Below are 19,185 nucleotides of genomic sequence, written 5' to 3' on the forward strand. Positions count from 1 at the left end.
TAATTTAAATTTTCCAGGGGGAAGAGAGATAGTACTGCTGGTAGGGCATTTGCCTTGCACGTGTCGGATCCAGGTTTGTCCCTGGCACTCAAAGCGAGCAGTACCACTGAGTGGAGGAGGGGCGGCATAGGGGGATGCTGGAAATATATAGGGGGCACGTTCTGTTATAGTGTGTTTTGGGTTATTTCCCCAACCCCTACTGAAAGGTAGATTTTTCAAAGCAGTGCTAAGTAATTCTTTCCTGAAAAGGGAGCTGCTGTAGGCCAAGTAAGTTGGGGAACCTCTTTCCTAAAAAGTGAAGGAAGCAAAACCATATTTTAAGTCCTAGCCAGAGCAATAGGACAACAGGTAGGGCACTTAACTTACAGGGCAGCTGACTCAAAATTCTATCCTCAGTACCTTATATGGTTCCCTGAGTTCCACCAGGAGTGATCCCTGAGCACAGAGCCAGGAATCAGCCTTAAGTACTGCCGCGTGTGACCCAAAAACAAAATAAAAACTTCAAAATTCTATCTTAGAAGTGTCACTTTCATTCACAATCCACTGGGGGAAAGTTACTGTAGTGACAGGGTTGGTGGCAGGTTAGAAAATGCTATCTATTTATCCCAAAATCCTGTCTCTTTGCAAGTTAGGAGCAGGTTTTGGACAGATACCAGTTTTCAAATTTCCAGTGTGTCAGTTGTAAACTATTCCAGTAATCTTCATTTTGTCTCTTGGTACATGGTGAGAGGAGGTTCTCTGGGAGATAAAACTGCTGAGCCTTAGGGCATACCTTCAATTTTATTAGAATACTGCAAAATTGGTTTCAAAGTCTCAACAGGCTAGAAAGATAGTATAGAATATAGGGCGCTTGCCCTGCAATGCATCTGACTGGAGTTCAATCCCCAGCATCCCATATGGTACCCTGAGCACACCGCCACGAGTAATTCCTCAGTGCAGAGTCAAGAGTAACCCCTGAATATCACTGGGTATACCCCCTGCCCCCCAAAAAAACAAGCCATTATAACAAATTATATTCCCAAACATGCATGAGAATTCATATTGCACTAGAACCTACCCATAGTCAAGCTTGTTATTCAAATGGATTATTTTGGTTTTAGGCCACACCCCACAGTGTCCAACACTCCTGATGGACCTTAGAGAACCGTGTGATGCCAGAAACTGCACGTGGGCCTCCTGCACACAAAGCACTTTGTCCGTCGAGCTCCATCCAGCCCCCACATGAACTGTGTGAGAGGTCCTAGGTATTGAATCCTGGGTCTCTCATGTCTGAGCTATATACCACGAACACATCAGCAGTCTGTAATTTTGTTTCGTTTCAGGGGCCACTCCCAGTGGCGCTCAGAGCTTACTTCTCTCGCTCTGCACTCTGGGATCACTCCTGGCAACTTGGGAGCCATAAGCAGTATCAGGAATCAAGCCCAAGAGGCCATGTGCAAGGCATGCACTTTATCCACTATATTATTGCTCTGGCACATACATTTTTTTGTTTTTTTTTTTTTTTGGATCACATCCTGAGATGCTCAGGGGTTACTCCTGGCTCTGCAACTCAGAAATTACTCCTGGCGGTGCTCGGGGGACCATATGGGATGCTGGGAATCGAACCCGGGTCGGCCACATGCAAGGCAAACGCCCTACCCGCTGTGCTATCACTCCAGCCCCTACATTTCTTTTTTAAGTAAGAAATGCTATACTGTGTCCAGATAATCTGCTGGTCCTTAGCCTTAGGAGAAAAAAAAGTATCCACACTGGCCAGTGAGACTGGCTAAGTTTCCCAACCTAATCCACTTCACTCTCAAATTACTCATTTTAGCCATCTGACTTCAGGAGTGAAGGACTGAGGGGACAGAGCAATAGTACAGCAGGACTTTGCCTTGCATACAGCTGACCTGAACCCAATCCCCGGCATCTCATATGGTCGCCCTGGGCCTATCAGGAGCATCCCGCAAAACAGAGCCAGGAGTCACCCCTGGGCACCACCAGGTGTGCACCGGCCCCCCCACAAAGAAAGCACTACTGTGTCCAGTACTTAAACCTCATTCCCATCTCGAGCCATCTTCTTACCCCAATACACTGCACCAGCAAGGAGTCTAGTAGCAAGCAGGAGTCAATGAACAACTGCAAACATCATTCTAAATGAGTCATTTATTCACTGATCATAGCCAAATGTTTCCCAGTCTTTCCAGAAATTACATTTCTCCTCCCTGACAACCCTTATCTACGGAAAGGGCTTTTCGGCTGCAACTTGCCAATAGGCAATGAAAATAGAGTGGGAAACCACTTGCTTCACTTGTTTCCACACCATCGATTCTGGCAGCATCTGAATCGGATTTAAATGTTGCCGTGTCTCAAGGCAGCCTTCACCAAAGCCCACATTTTAAAGCTACAGAGAAGCACCGAGAACGGAGTGTGAACAGTCTTGCAGAACTGGAAACAGCTGGTATTTGTCAGTATCAGGGTGAAGGGACCCCTGCTCTTTATGTGGCATATCCCACCAAAATTGGCAAGAAGGGGTAAGACTGGTATTTATGGAAAAGGGGGAGAGATTCCAGAAACACGACAGAGCGGCTCTGCCAGAGGCTCCAGCGGAAGCCCGCGTCAAAGACAAATAGCCCATTAGACATTCATTACCAGGTGGGCTTGAGGTACAGAAAAAGCTTTTTCTTTTTCCTTTCCAACTCCAAATAAATATCACGTAAAAGTCACTCACCAAAAGTCCAAATAAATATCACAAATAAAGTCCTGTGTTAAGAGGACAGAATTCCACATATCAAAGGAGAGGGAGGACAAGTCTCAGAAAACTTGGAGACAAGAGGTTAGCTAAAGGGAGGAGTGGGGACTACACGGGCCAAATGAGGCCCAGGGGAAAAGGAATGTGCACCTCGACCACCAATCTCCGTGTCATCATTAGAACACTGGGATACAGCGTCATCACATCAGGGGCAAAGGATTTCTCAACTCTGAAGGCTGAGCAAGCAAACGGCAGCTTCCCGGGGCAGCGACCGCAGCCACGGATGATGCTCGGGCCCAGGAAAGCCCAGGCGGAGTTTACTGCTTTTTCCACTTTCTTCCTTTCATCGCTTTAATGTAGGGGACATGTTATTCCTAAGGCCCTGGGTCGAGTCAGTCTGGGCTACTTGGGGCCAACAAAGCATCTCCCGGGAAAACCAATTCAGGGCGCCTCTCACTTTTTCATCCGAACCTCATTTCCTTTCCATCCTAAAGCCAGAGGGAGAGAGAACATGAGAGTCCCCAAAGTTTACTTCCCACGGATTCCAAGTAACCTTATCACGAGTGACTTCTCATGTTTGCAGACTTCTCATGTCACAGACACAAAATGAAAAGCCCGTGTAGTTTTTTTCAAAAGTTTCATTTGGAGTTCATTTATCAGCTAGATGACAGAGTGGCTGCTAAGCGCAATCTACACCCCCATCGGGAAAGGACACAACCCAACAGCTTTCTCGGGCTTGAACAGGACGGGAAGGGCCTACAGCTGCCCTGTAAGACGGAGTTTTCTGGGCAAGACGGAAAACACAAGGAACAGCAGGAGGACCGATGCCAAAGGGTGGGGGGAGTGAACGCCAGGAGAGACAACTGTGATGTGTACAAGGGAGGAGGGGCCGGGGCAGCTAGGACCCACCAATAGCTGCCAGGGGACATTTCTGGACTCAGCCCTCGGTCCTCCCGGCAGACCCCGCTCCCCGGGGAGTGAGGGCCAGCATCTGCCTACTTCCTCCCTCGTCTGTGATTAGTCTTTGGGGCCTTCACTTTCTGCACCGGGGCTGGCACGGCCTTGGGCTCTGGCTCCGTGGAGGCGGCGGGCACGGGCGGCGCCTCATCACTCCTCCTCTTCTCCTTCCCTGCCTCGGGCTCTGGCTCCGTGGCGGTGTCGGCGGGCACCGGCAGTCCCTCCTCACTCCTCCTCTCCTCCTCGACGGGCACATTCAGCTCCACCTCGGGCAGTTCCAGGCTCAGCTGCCGCCGTCTCAGCGACCGTCGGCCCTGGTGCTGCTGGCGCCTCTTCTCTTCCTCCTCCCGCCGCTGCTTTATCTTCATCACCTTCTCAAAGCTTTTGGTGGTTGTTGGGTTTACTACGAACCAATCCTGCAGAGGGCACGTAGAAACATCGGCCAATGAAACACCATGACGATGGGGCTGGAGCAATAGCACCGCGGGGAGGGCGTTTGCCTTGCACGCAGCCAACCTAGGTTCGATTCCCAGCATCCCATATGGTCCCCCGAGCACCGCCAAGAGTAATTCCTGAGTGCATGAACCAGGAGTAACTCCTGTGCATCGCCGGGTGTGACCCAAAAAGCAAAACAAACAAACAAAAACACCATGATGAGGAGAAAGCAGGGCATGGCAGAACGAGGCATATTTAAGGGTGGGAGGTAATGTGGTGCCAGATGGTCCCCCAGGCAATTCCAGGAGTAAGCCCTGAGCACCACTCAGGGGGTTGTTTAAGGCCCCCACACAAACAAAAACAAAATCAAGGCCAGAGAGATAGGACAGGGGTGGAGGGGCCAGCCTTGCATGCAGCCCGGCCCAGCTGGATCCCTGGAACCATATCTGATTCCCCAGATACTGTCAGGAGTGACTCCACTCAAAAAAAACAAACAAACAAACAAAAAAAATACTCAACTATGGACTGAATCTAAGTTGTTTCTGGCATAAGCTAGCTAGGGTTTTATTTCTGGGGTGAAAAGAGGTCACAAACGGAAGAAGTCTAAAAAGCTCTGTGTGGCCAATCTTCACAGATATCTCATAGTATTCATAACAAGCAATACAAAATAAATTATTTAGCATCATCAGCCCGTGGGGCGGCTTCAGTGGTGGTGGAAAAATTCGAAATAATGGTGGTGCGAAGGTGTAATGGTGGTGGGACTGGTGCTGAAATACTGAATATAATCAATTATTGTGAACACTTTATGAAAATAAAATTTTTTAGAAATAAAAACTAGGGGCTGGAGCGATAGCACAGCGGGTAGGGCGTTTGCCTTGCACGCGGCCGACCCAGGTTCGATTCCCAGCATCCCATATGGTCCCCTGAGAACCGCCAAGAGTAATTCCTGAGTGCAGAGCCAGGAGTAACCCCTGTGCATCGCCAGGTGTGACCCAAAAAGAAAAAAAAAAAAGTAAAAATCTCTGCTGTAAGACAATTTCAAGAAGCTCAATATGCAAGCTACAAAATCTGATTCAGCAACACCTCATACATTTATCTTCTTTGTAAAAATCTCACTAGACATAAAGTACCGGATAAATTTTTGTTTTCAGTGGGGTAGAGGTGGGGTTATGGGAGAAGTAAACCAGACAACCACCAAAAGCTTTTCATGGAATGGAGTTCAGAGGTAACCTCCCCAGCTGTATTCAGGGGCCCCAGAAACCCTTCTAGAGATTCTGTCAACCTAGCCTCTGGGTCAGTGCTCGGGTCCAAGAACAAAGCAATACAGAGGCCTCCAGGCTGTACCTGGTGATTTCAGGAAACTTGATGATGGTGGTGCCTGGGATGGAACTAGGGCCGGTCTCACGCAGGGTTGTGACATCACCCTGGCCTCTCTGTCCTGCCTTGTCTGCTGGTTCAGATGCAGGGAATCAAAACCAGGGCAACACACACGCAACGTATGTGCTCTACCACTGGGTTTATATCCCCAGCCCTCGAAACAGGATTTTAAAGAGCACTGAAAACTCATTGCTGGGCCAGAGCAATAGTAAAGCAGAGAGGGCGTTTGCCTTGCACGCGGCCAACCAGGGTTTGATCCCTGGCATCCCATATGGTCCCCCAAGCACTACCAAGAGTGATTCCTGAGTAAAGAGCCAGCAGTAACCCTTGAGCATCGCTAATACAAGGCTACTTGTCTTGCAAGCAGATGACCCTGGTTCAATCAACTAGCATTACATATGGTCCCCAGGGATTTCCCAGAGTGCCCCCTGAGCACAGAGCCAAAGTTAAGACCTGGGCACTCTGGGTACTGCCCACAAGTAAAATTAAAATTGGAGCAAGCACAATAGTACAGTAGGTTGGGGGCTTGTCTTGCACACAGCCGACCCAGGTTCAATCCCTGGCACCACGTATGGTCCTTGTGCCCCACAGGAGTGAATCCTGAGTAAGCTTACAGGAGTAAGCTCTGTGCACAGTTGGGTGTAGCCAGAGTAACAAAAACAAATAAATAAAAATAAACGAAAAATAATGTATCAAGTTTTAGAAAATCTTTAACTTGCAACATCACTGGTAACTGTTAGGAACTTGCCTTGATAGGCCACAAGGGCTGGAGAGAGCTTAGCAGGCTAATCCCAACTTCTGCTGGCCGCCCACCACAGCTCAATCCCCAGCACCAATAGACCCCTGAGCAGAGCCAGGTGTGACCTCTGAGTAGCTAAATGTGGCCCAAACCCGCCCCGCCACCAATTACTTACAAAAAAAAATTGAAAAAATTATATATATATATATATATATATATATATATATATGGGGCCCACAAGATTATAAGCATATCACGGAGGGGCAGGAGATAGGGCAGCGGGTCAGATGCTGGCCATGCAGGAGGCCAAGTCGGGTTTGATCGCAGCACCGCATGGGGTTCTTCCACGTACCAAGCCAGGAGTAAGCCCTGAGTACTGTTGGGTGTGGGTCCCCCAGAATGCAAACATTCGGGCAAGCAGGAGCCTCACCTCAGCGTGGACAGAGTTGATGTGGTATTTCACCCCACTCTCCGAAACAAACTCTTTCTCACATAGAAGACATCTGTATTTTCCAGCCACGAAGTTTCCCTATTTCCAAAAGAAAGAGAAGAGAATGAGTGGGCAATTTAGGACTGCTAGAGACGAAAAGGAGAGATTCGACATGAACAAAGGTAAGGAAATAAAATCCCTACAGAACATATTTTGGAAAGAGCTTGGGGAGACCATCGTAACTATAAACCTATTCTCTACCGATATTCAAACTAGCCCGCCACCCCACAGATTGGCCTGAAGCTTTCCCGCTCCAATCTGCTACGGTTACACTTTGTTCTATCTACCCTTGTTTCACTTCATTTCTGGGTTCATTTGTTTTGTATGTGTGGGGAGGGGAGGGGGATTCTCGATTTCCAGTTCTGTTTTGGGCTCCTCTGCAGTGCTCCGCACATCAGAGGCAGCACAAGCAAATTTACAGACAGTCACGGCTGCAAAGAATGCCTTGGGAATTCGGGATTGAAAGAGTCCCATCCATTACATCTAGTTTTAAGAAACCAGGGGCCAAAGTGATGGTACAGTGGGTAGGGCATTTGCCTTGCATGCAGTTGACCCAGATTCAATACCTGGTACCACATATGGGCCCCACCCATCTTTGCCAGGAATGATCCCTGAGCGCAGAGCCAGGAGTAAGCACTGAGTACTATCAAAAGGGTCCAAAAAAAAGAGAGAGAGTAAGGAAAGAGGAGGAGAGAGGAAGGGGGGAGGGGAAGAGAGGGAGGGAGGGAGGGAGGGAGGGAGGGGAGAGGGAGGGGGGAGAGAGAGACAGAGAGAGAGAGAAAGAGAGAGAGAGAGAGAGAGAAAATAAGCAGAAACTAGGTCCAAGATGACAAACTCCCATGTATTCCTGTGCAGATGTGCAGACCTGGAAGACACAACTCCCTGCCTTGAACCGAACCTCTCCCCTCCTGAGGCTTCGAGTACACGTGGGGCTCTTTAGTTCAGAGCAGATACTCCTAAATGGGATTGGAAAAGCAGCAACAATCCCTAGAGCTGGGGGGTTGGACGGCACCTACGTCAGTGCGGAAAAGAATCAGGAAGGTGAAGGACTGACTATTAGTCTGACCTGCTGGGATCCTGGAGAGTAAGAAAAGTGCTTAACTCCCCAGGACTTTAAGCCCAGGAAAGGCAAATCTTACAAGGTTAAAGCCAGGGGCTAGAGAGATGGTACCGCAGGGAGGGTGCTTGCTTTACATGCAGTCATCCTGGCTTCAATCCCCAGAACCACATACAGTTCCCCAAGCCCTAGTAGGAGTGATCTCTAAATGCAGAGACCTGAGCACTGCCAGGTGTGGTCCCAAAACAAAACAAAACAAAAAAGCAGGTTTAAGGCCAATAAGAGGGCAGAGCCCAGTTTGCAAAATGTTCATTTGGAAGTTAAGTCCTGGGCTGGATCTCAAAACTCCAAGAATATTCTCCAAATTCCTTTCATTGGATTACCTAACCGGTCTCCGCCTTTTCTATATCTTGTTTTGGGGTCACACATGATGGGAATCAGGGGACCATGCAGTGCCATGGACCAATTCAGGGTGCCCGCATGAGAAGCACGCACGCCAGTCCTTTCGAGTCACCTCACTGGCCTGAGGCATCTTGAACATACCCTGGAAATTCAACCCCGAAATATCTGGGACATAAATAGCTACACGAGGGCCAGGGAGATGGCGCAGTGGGCTGAGTGCATGTTCCGCGTGCAGGGGGCCTAGGTCAGACCCCAGCTCCTGCTGCTGCAGACTGCAAGCACAGAGCCGAGAGTAATCCCTGAGCGCCACAAAGCGTGGCCCACAAATTAATAGCATAACACAGCCCAGACTTTTTCTCTTTTTCTTTTTTTTTTTTTTTTTTGCTTTTTGGGTCACACCCAGCAATGCTCAGGGGCCACTCCTGGCTTTGCACTTAGGAATCACTCCTGGTGGTGATTGGGGGACCATATGGGATGCTGGGAATCGAACCCAGGTCGGCCGCGTGCAAGGTAAACGCCCTACCCGCTGTGCTATTGCTCCAGCCCCTGCCCAGACTCTTAAGGACAGACAAGACAACTCTGTTCATCTAAATCCCTTTCCACGTCAAACAATTTCAGAGGTCCCGTTAAGATAAATAGCTCAGGAGTTACAAACCAATGTGCAAGAGCCCAGGTGAGCTTTAAGGCCAGACATACTACTGTAGACAGCCTCACAACCCTGAAAGAGAAAAGAAGAAATCATGTCAAGACCGTAGCAGACAGCGACCTCTGCTCACCAACTTGTTCATTTCCACGGAGCACCTAGGCGCAGCAAGACCAACAAACAGCGCACAATGCAAGCAGAGGGGGGACCCACACGCAAGTCACAGAGGGAAACCACGGAAAGGAAGAGATAAAAGGGGGGAGGGCTGGTTGATTAATAAAGCTGAAAACAGTTCCTTCTCGAGCACCTTTTGTATCATTTGAGAGAAAACACAGAAGATTATAGGCTGTGTTTTCCTTCACTATTTCTTTTTTCCTGGTGGTGCCAGGAATCAAACCCTGGGCCTTACACAAGTAAGGCACCATTAAGCTACAGCCCCTGTCTGGGTAAACTTTTTTTTTTGCCTTTAATCTGTTTTCTTTTTTTGTGTGTGTGTGCTTTTTGGGGTCACGCCTGGCGATGCACAGGGGTTACTCCTGGCTCTGCACTCAGGAATTACCCCTGGCGGTGCTTGAGGGACCATATAGGATGCTGGGAATCGAACCTGAGTTGGCCGCGTGCAAAGCAAACGCCCTATCCACTGTGCTATCACTCCAGCCCTAGCTGACTTGGTTTTGATCCCTGGTTTTGTTTTCTTTAGTACTAAAGTGATGCCCACTTCTTGCAAAGCTACTCCCCAAAGTTCTGTATACAAGAATATATAAAGATGGTATACATTTTCTGCAACTCACGACACTGAGCCTATTATCTGGTTAAGCCCTGTAATACCTTGGACCGGAAAGAAGGTTCCAAATTGCTAAGTTAGGCCTTAACTTAGACGCAACTTGGGACTTTCATTTCTTGAAATCATCTCTCTGACAGAGCCGTCATCATGTTCCCTGCTGCTAATCCAGTTACCCTGTTCTACAGCCAAAGTGAAGTTCCCAGCTGAATGCACCCTATGAGAGGAATCCAGTGATGATAAGCTGAGAACGATTCGTGAGCCCTGAAGGAACTGATCTGCAGAACTGTGAGCAAATCCAGTAACTGCTGTCTTTTTTTTTTTTCAGTGAACTACTGTGAGCTGTCACAAAGTTTTCATGATGAGTTTCAGTCACACAATGATCAAACATTCATCCCTCCACCAGTGCACATTTTCTACCACCAATGTCCCCGGTATCCCTCCCGCCACCCCCAATTCACCCCACTCCCTGCCTTTCTAGCAGACAATTTCCTTCTTACTCTCTCTCTATTTTTGGGCATTATGGTTTGCAATACAGATACTGAGAAGCCATCATGTTTGGTCCTTTACTTTCGGCACACAGCAGTAGGGCGTTTGCCTTGCATGCGGCTGGCGTGGCTGACCCAGGTTCGACTCCTCTGCCCCTCTCAGAGAGCCCAGCAAGCTATCGAGAGTATCTCGCCCACATGGCAAAGCCTGGCAAGCTCCCCATGATGTATTCGATATGCCAAACACCGTAACAACAAGTCTCACAATGGAGACGTTACTGGGCCCGCTCAAGCAAATCGATGAGCAATGGGAGGACAGTGCACATCTCCATCCCAAGCGATTCCTCCAACCATTATTGACTTAGTGATCCCTTCTCTATCCCAGCTGCCTTCTCCCCCAGATCATGAGGCAGGCTTCCAACCGTGTAGCAATCTTCCTTGTCTCTACTGTCCTTGGGTGTCAGTCTCATATTATCAGTAACTGCTATCTTAAAACAATTAAGATCCATGGCATTGGAGCAATAGTATAGCAAGTAGGGCACTTGCCTTGTAAGTGGCTGACTTGGTTTTTTTGTTTTTTTGGGTCACACCCGGCAATGCACAGAGGTTACTCCTGGCTCTGAACTCAGGAATTACTCCTGGCGGTGCTTAAGGGACCATATGGGATGCTGGGAATCGAACCCAGGTTGGCCGCCTGCAACGCAAACGCCCTATCTGCTGTGCTATCACTCCAGCCCCAGCTGATTTGGTTTTGATCCCTGCTACCAAATATGGTCCCCCAAGCCTGCCAGGAGTGAGCCATGGCAGAGCTTGGAGCCAGGAGTAAGCCCTGAGCACCACTGAGTGTGTCCCTCACCTCCAAAGAGAAAAAAATAGATTCAAGTACTTTATCATGAAGGTAAAGGTAAAGGTAAAGGTAAAGGCCCTCCCGTTGATCGTCGATTTGCTCGAGCGGGCCCAGTAACGTCTCCATTGGAGACTTTGTTGTTACTGTGTCTGGCATATGGAATACTCTCGGTAGCTTGCCGGGCTCTCTGAGAGGGGCGGAGGAATCGAACTCGGGTCGGCCATGTTGGCCGCTTGGAAGGCGAACGCCCTACCGCTGTGCTATCATGAAGGAATAACAGAAAAACAGCAGATACTTGGTAAGACAGTTAATAAATGAAGAAGAAAACCCCACCTGGTTGGGACACTGGATGTGATGGTACTTCTTGATCTCTAACTTCCACTTGTGAAGCACTTCTTCACTGAAGGTGGGAAGTCCTGGGCGTGCATATTTTAACTGAAAGACAAGAAACAGTTTCTTGGAGGAATCCAACTTCCAATGAAAATAATCCAAAGTTTCACATCCAACTCTTAGACAGTTCAAGAAGTCCACCAATACATTTTCACTGTCAGACTATTTATTACATCTAAGACCATTAAAGTTCCTGATTATTAGTAAGCTTAACTGTCTAGTGCTTCGTTTTCTAAAAGTTTAAATTTCAACAGACACTTTCAGACAAATCATTTCATCTACTTTAAAAACTAAAAAACTAGTGAGAACATTATATGGGATGGCTTAAAGAAATGATAGAAACAAATACGTCATATTAAACATATTAAGTGTACATATTACAGACAGGGAACAGACATACACACATATAGCCCATAGGAATAGACAGAGGGACAGGAAAAGGCCAGGTTATAATAACAGTAAACTTCTCTGGGTGGTATTCTGTGTTGGCTTGATGATTTTCTTCTTCTGCTTATCTGTAATTCTCACTTTTAATAATATTTTCAATTTGTGACTCAACTATCCTGAGCCTGAAAATTCTAGGGATGGAGTGTGCCAAGTGTTCATGCAAGGCCCTGGGTTCAGTCCTTGGCACTCTGCAGTCTTACACAAAGATTAAGGTTTCAGGAGCTGAGAAGGTAACACAGGGCTTAAAGCACTTATTTACTGGTAACCAATCCCAATGTGATCCCGGGCACCACGCATGGTCTAAGTACTGCCAGAAGTGGTCCCTTGAGCACAGCAGGGTGTGACCCAAATCCCTCACCCCACAAAAAAAAAATCCCCTAAAATTCCTCCTAGCACCACCAGACCATTAAAGTTCCTGTTCATTAGTAAGTTTAACTGTCTATTCGTTTTAAAAAGCTGTTTTTTTTTTTGCTTTTTGGGTCACACCTCAGCGATGCACAGGGGTTACTCCTGGCTCTGCACTCAGGAGTTACTCCTGGCGGTGCTCAGGGGACCATATGGGATGCTGGCGATCGAACCCGGGTTGGCAGCATGCAAGGCAAATGCCCTACCCGCTGTGCTCTCTCTCCAGTCCCAGCTGTTTGTTTTTTAAAAGTTTGAATTTCAACAGATACTTTCAGAAAAATCATTTCATCTACTTTAAATATTGAAAAACTAGTGAGAACATTATATGGGATGGCTTAAAGAAGTGAGAAATACAAATATGTCATATTTGTATGGTCCTGGATGGATCACTTGGATGGTCCCCAGCACTGCAGAACTCCCAAAGTACTGCATTCCCTAGGGATCTCACAATGAACCTCCAGCCCAATTGGCTGAGAACCGCCAGCAGCAGCCTCAAGACCCCCTAATACACACACACACACACACACACACACACACACACACACACACACACTACAGATTCGATCTAAAACAAGGTGAGAAAATACAGGGAACATAACAATCTTCGCTTCTACAGAAAAATAAAATGAATCTTAGTACTTCCTTTTTTGTTTGTTTTGGAGCCATGCCTGGTTGTGAGAAGGGCTTAATCCTGCCCTGCACTCGGGGATCAGTCCCAGTGGGGCACAGGGGACCATTGTGGTGCCAGGGATGGAACCTGGGCTGGCCACACACAAGGCAAGCACCCTACCATTGTACGGCCACTCTGGCCCTGAGCTTTGAGCTGAGTTCATCTCCTTCCAAGCACAGCTACAGTGTCCAGAGAAGAGACAGCACCTGCACAGACGTTCTTACAAAGCCTTCTGTGAGTAACAGGAAATCGCTGGTGCATGAATAAAGGTAAAAGGTAAAGGCCCTCCCGTTGTTCATCGATTTGCTCGAGCGGGCACAGTAACGTCTCCATTGGAGACTTTGTTGTTACTGTGTTTGGCATATCGAATACGTCACGGGGAGCTTGCCAGGCTCTGCCTTGCGGGCGAGATACTCTCGGTAGCTTGCCGGGCTCTCCGAAAGGGGCGGAGGAATCGAACTCGGGTTGGCCATGTTGGCTGTGTGCAAGGCAAACGCCCTACCGCTGTGCTGTCACTCCAGCCCGGTGCATGAATACTCTTCATAAATACTGCTTCAACAGTGGAAGAATCTGAAAAGAGGCCGATTCCCTGAGATAGAACAGAGCCACGAAGCCCATAAGGAAATGAGGGAAGCCAGCAAAGAACCTCAGCTCACTCCTAAGAAACCAGTGCACAGGGGTGGGCAAGATCAGCCTTGTGCGGCAGCAGCCTCAAATCTGGTCCCCATGGGCTGGAGTGACAGGACAGCGGGAATCCGGATGCTTGCCTTGCAAGCAGGCAACCTGGGTTTGATCCCCTGAGGACCACCAGCAGTGATCCTAAGTGCAGAGCCAGGATGCCCCCTAAGTACTGCCACGTATGGCCCCCAAACAAACAAACAAATTGGTTCCCAGGATCACAAATTACACCCTCCTCCCCCTCTAAGGAGCACTAGGCATACTCCTGGTGAACCCCAACTCCTCTGAGCCCAAGCACTGAATCACCTGACCCAGCTGGCCATGGGCTCCCGAGCCCTCATTCCCATTAAAAACACAGAGTCGGCTGGTGTGCTAAGCACATGCTCTCCTCTGCGGCTCATCCATATGGTCCTATTCAAGACCTGGTTTTAGTGACAGGAGATGATTTACCTAATTAATAGCGAGGTATATAAAATCAAGATAGGGCTGAAGATACAGTTCAATGGGCTCCTCATTCAAAAGACTTGGTTTAGAGACCCAGCCTGACATGGTCCCCCAAATAAGGCCGCGAGTTCTTCCTGAGCCAGGAGGCTGCCCCTAAGCACTTACAAATGAAACAAAAATTAAAAAGCTAAAAACTCTTCCTACCAAACCTGGGAGAATTTGACCAGTAAAATAAGTAGTGACAGCGCTGAATTACAACCCATAGACTAAGATAAATACAATTCCATTCTGATAGAACAAACCAGTTAAGGTCAGAGATAGCACATGTAAGAGGTCTGGGTTCGATTCCCAGTACCCCTGAGTCCCCCAAGCACTGCTGGATGCAATCTCCAGGCACAAATCCGGGAGTAGCTCCTGAGAAGCTCGAAGTGTGACCCAAAAGCCAAAACAAAAGGAAACAGGAAAAGTGTAGCCTTTCCCCCCTCTTCTCAAATATGTCTTTCTAATAAATTTATCATTACACTTCTGAAATGGTCAACTGACCATAGAGGATGTTGACATTTTTTTAGACTCCCGCTTGAAACCAACAAGTCCAGCAAACTGTTGGCCTTGATTCAGGACCAAAAGAAGTATAGATCTTTCTCGGAAGAATTCCAACTAGTAACAAGGAGAAATAAGAAAACAGAACATTATCATTAATAATCAGGACAGGCAAGAATCACTGATGGGTGCTGCAATGAATGGGTGGAAGTGTGATTAAAACATAGGTTGGCATCTTGATCTCCCTACAGAATATTCACTAATTACAATATTTGCTAAGTACAGGGAAATTGCTCTTTTGCTGTCAAGAAAAACACATCCTGGGCTGGAGTGATAGTACAGCGGGGAGGGTGTTTGCCTTGCATGCGGCCGATCCAGGTTCGATCACCGGCACCCCATATGGTTCCCCAGTACCGCCAGGAGTAATTACTGAGTGCAGAGTCAGGAGTAACCCCTGAGCTATACCAGGCGTGACCCCAAAAAAGTAAAAAAATTAAAAGGAAAAATGAACACATCCGACCTTCGAGAAAATTGAACACATCCTAATCAAGTTATTAACATTACCAAAAAAGATTTTATCAACATCAACACATTCTCTGTTGCCCACAGCACAGCTTGTGATGTGCAATTTCTCTGTCCCTCCCACATTTTTCTAAATAAGATTATTTTGCTTAAAAAAAGAAAATCAGATATAACCTCATGTGCCTCTATTGATATGATACATTTTTGTGAAAACCTCACAACCTTAACCTAATTTTGAGGGGATGGAGCAATAGCACAGTGGGTAGGGCGTTTGCCTTGCGCGAAGCCGACCTAGGTTCGATTCTCAGCATCCCATATGGTCCCCCGAGCACCGCCAGGAGTAATTCCTGAGTGCATGAACCAGGAGTAACCCCTGTGCATCGCCGGTGTGACCCAAAAAGAAAAAAAGAAAAAAATCCTACTTTTGAGAAAACACTAAGGCAGTTAGAAACATTCAACCTAATTTTCAGAAAACACTAAGGCAGTTAGAAACATTCTACAAAACAACAACCCAGTGTTACTAAAATGTTTCAAGGGACATACAAAGACACAGAAAGCCACCAACATACTAACAGACTAGAGAAGAGAGAGCGAACAAAACTCACTGTTAACAGTTCTATGTGTGAGTCCTAATGGTTCTGTAAGCTACTTAGGGGAAGCTGAATAAAGAGGATATTGGAACTCTTCATAATTTTGCAATGTTCTATAAAAATAAAATTATTTCCCAAAAATGTATCTTTAAGAATTAAGATATTGGGGGAAGGGAGATAGCCCACCAGCAGTCAATTCAAGGCCACCTGGTTTGCATATGCCAAGACCTGAGTTCAAACCCCACACAAGACACAAGGAACTCCTCCACTAGCACTGCAAATGTGCACACACAAAAGACTATAATCAAAAACAGGATCCAATTCTTTGGAAAGATCAAAAGGATTGATTGGGTTTTTTCACTTCTTAGTAATACACTTGAGCGGGCCCAGTAACGTCTCCATTGGAGACTTTGTTGTTACTGTGTTTGGCATATCGAATACACTATAATTTACAAGGTTATTCACAGTTGAGCTATAGATATACTACATTCCAGTACCCACCCCACCAACTTCCCTCCACCAGTGTCCCGAGGTTCCCCCCAGCCCGCCTCTAACAGACACATCCTCATCTCCTGCTGTCACGGGTTTGGGTACAGCCCCACCTCTCCTCTCCACCACCGCGCACCTGAGGCTCTCCACCGGTCTCCCTTCACTTCTTGTCTGCCTCTTCTTACTTTCCCCTTCAAGTTCTTTCCTTTCTCTTCCCTATACTCTGGCGTGTATTTTAGGGCAAAAGGACTGACTTATTGGGGATGCAACAGATGCTAATCCTACAGCCCACAACTGCTCGAGGCCAAAGGATGCTCCTCCCTCAGTGATCTACGCTTTAGCGTGGTTTACCAAAAGCTCTAGACTGAGCTCTGGATCCCCCAGAAGCTACGACTATAATGAAGATCAAACCGCTGAGGGCTGGAGCTCAACATCTCCAGGAACTGAGAGCGGCAACTTGCATTTTAGACTGATGTTTCACACAAGCTCTCATTTGGGAAAAAGGGAGAGAGGGAGAGTTCCACTGCCACAAAAACAAAGTGAAAACACTTACCTAAACTAAACATTCACAGTGACTAGAAATGAACGCACAAAGTAGAAGCACTGCAAGCAAAATGCAGAACGGAGACTGCACATGGAAATTCGGGTTCCTGTGGGTGTAGTCCAATATGAAGAGTCCCCTGCTAAAGAAATGTCTGAAGCGGACGGATTCGCTCTCTTTCAATTCAAACAGTGACTCTGGCTTGGACGGAGTACTTCTCCAAGGACAATGGAGCAAATACTGCTTATCACATACTATGCATTTACAATGGTTCAAACAAAGGTCAATACCTTCCGGTCATCAGGCACAAGATCCCGAAGCAGCTTCCTCTTAGGCCACTCCTTGGCCAGCTCAGCAGAGGCCAGCTCTTGCAGGTGAAACTCCGCTATCTTGGCAGACCGCCTCCGAACTCGGCCCCCACTCGGTGACTGCAGGCTCATGTCCGTTAAGCCCTCTGGCTGCCCTGAATCTAGAAAGAAGATCTGCAAGAATGAAACAGAGTGAAACCCAGACCTGAGGTGGAGCTTCCCTCCAAACCTGTGAATAAAGGCTGTCCTTCCTACTCTAGGATGCAAAGAGCCATTGGCTAGCTTGCGAGCCACTAGCATAAAGCTGTGCATATTAATGTATACTTTTCTGGTTTATTTTTTTTAAAGCCTCTAACTAGCAGATGAAAATCTGTCCTGCTTTAATAAATTAAAACATATCAGGGCCAGAGCAATAGTATAGCAAGTGGGGTGTTTGCCTTGCACACAGCCGACCTTGGTTCAATCCTCGGCATCCCATATGGTCCCCTAAGCACCTCCAGGAGTAATTCCTGAGTTCAGAGCCAGGAGTAACCCCTGAGCATTGCTGGGTGTGACCCAAAAGACAAAAAAAAAAAGTGAAGACTTACAGGAACAGAGCGACAATACAATGGTGTCAACCAAAATCAAACAAAGTTAACAGACCCACAGGCAATCAAATAAATGTAGATGCATACCTCATAGGCTATTATAAACAAAAACGAACTCAAAATAGGTCACAGGTCTAAATATGAAATACAAAATTGGCCTTCAGAGGCAAAGAAAAACTCCTGGCCTGATAGGAAGGAAATAAGGGCCTATTACTTCATAGACTGAATTCCTGAGCAATCTGAAAGGCTAGAAAGAGATTTTCCTTTCAAGTTTCCACTAAGTCTAAATAAGGGAGATGGTGCTGGAAGTCAGGGTGCACACAAGGGAGGATTAATCTCTGGCACCTCATGGCATGGGTTCCAAGCACCGCAAGGTGTGGCCCCAGAGAACCCCGGCACTGCAGGGCCAAACCAGCATCCCATTCTCAGGTCTTAGTACTGAACTAAGTGATCCCCAGAAGCCCTGAGCATTACTTGGAAAACACCCTGCCCCCACCCCCACCCCTCAATAACAGGTTTCACAGAGGTAAGTTGCACCAAATTTAAGACTTCTAATTTAATGAACTGTGAGACATTAACTGTGCTGGATTGTTTGGTTCCTTTGTTTGTTTATGGACCATACCCAGCTCAGGACTTACTCCTGGTTCTGTGTTCAAGGATCACTCCTATTGGTGCTCGTATGCGATGCCAGAGGTCAAACCTAGGCTGGGTATGTACAAAGCAAGCACTATCTCGGCACTATCTCTCAGGCTCCTTAAGCCATCAACTGGTAATTTTTCAGAGCAGCAATAGAAAATCAGATGTTGAATTTAGGCAAAAAGTATTTTAGGTACCACAACAAAAACATTATTCATAGAAGAAACCGCAAACTCGACTTCAGCCTAATCAAAATTCAGAAGTAGGGGCTGGAGAGATAGCACAGCAGGTAGGGCGTTTGCCTTGCACACGGCCGACCCCGGTTCGATTCCCAGCATCCCATATGGTCCCCTGAGCACCGCCAGGAGTAATTCCTGAGTGCATGAGCCAGGAGTAACCCCTGTGCATCGCCAGGTGTGACCCAAAAAGTTTAAAAAAAAAATTTCAGAAGTAGCACAGGGGGTAGGGCGCTTGCCTTGCACACAGCCAACCTGGATCCAGGTTCGATCTTCAGTACCACATATGGTTCCTGAGCCTCGCCAGCAGTAAACACTGAGGACCACCAAATGTGACCCCAAAACGAAAGAAACCACAGGCCACAGGCCACAGGCCAGGGGTGTGGCTTAGAGGCAGAGAGCCCACCTAACCTTGGGGTCAATCCCTGACACTATTAAAAAAAAAAAAACTAAACTAAAAATTAAAAACTTTTCTTCCTTGAAAATTACTGAGGAGGAAAAATTGCAAAAACAAGCTACAGACTAGGAGAAAGTATTTCCAAAACATATGTGATAAGGATTTTTGTCCAGAATGTATCTGAGAAGCAAAACAGTCGGTTAGTAAGGCACTTGCCTTCTGCGTGGCTGACCTGGGTTCAAGTCCCAATTTCCAGAATCCCATTTAGTCCCCCGAATCTACCAGGAGCAATCCCAAGCAGAGCCACAAATAAGACCTTAGCAATGCCAGGTATAGCCCCAAAACAAGCAAACAAAAT

At 47.2% G+C, this 19,185-nt stretch overlaps 1 protein-coding gene and 1 non-coding gene across 3 annotated transcripts in view; both read right to left on the bottom strand.

Annotated features, from left to right (window-relative positions):
• Positions 1-2,127: 2,127 nt before the first annotated feature.
• Positions 2,128-19,185, bottom strand: part of ZNF512 (zinc finger protein 512) — a 34,623-nt gene continuing 17,565 nt past the window's right edge. For both annotated transcript variants that reach the window (XM_056122263.1, XM_056122254.1), the window contains 5 exons: positions 16,954-17,145; positions 11,281-11,382; positions 8,844-8,906; positions 6,670-6,768; positions 2,128-4,104 (listed from right to left, as the gene is read on the bottom strand). In XM_056122263.1, the coding sequence (XP_055978238.1) occupies positions 3,727-4,104; positions 6,670-6,768; positions 8,844-8,906; positions 11,281-11,382; positions 16,954-17,145 (834 nt within the window). In that variant the 3' untranslated portion in view covers positions 2,128-3,726. The remainder of the gene's footprint in view (positions 4,105-6,669; positions 6,769-8,843; positions 8,907-11,280; positions 11,383-16,953; positions 17,146-19,185) is intronic.
• LOC130038355 (small nucleolar RNA SNORA2/SNORA34 family) lies at positions 14,472-14,605 on the bottom strand. Its single transcript, XR_008794668.1, has one exon. It is a non-coding gene; the product is annotated as a small nucleolar RNA SNORA2/SNORA34 family (small nucleolar RNA).

This window comes from Sorex fumeus, unplaced genomic scaffold (assembly GCF_029834395.1).
Source record: "Sorex fumeus unplaced genomic scaffold, SorFum_2.1 ptg000006l, whole genome shotgun sequence".
In the NCBI taxonomy this organism is placed as follows: Eukaryota; Metazoa; Chordata; class Mammalia; order Eulipotyphla; family Soricidae; genus Sorex; species Sorex fumeus.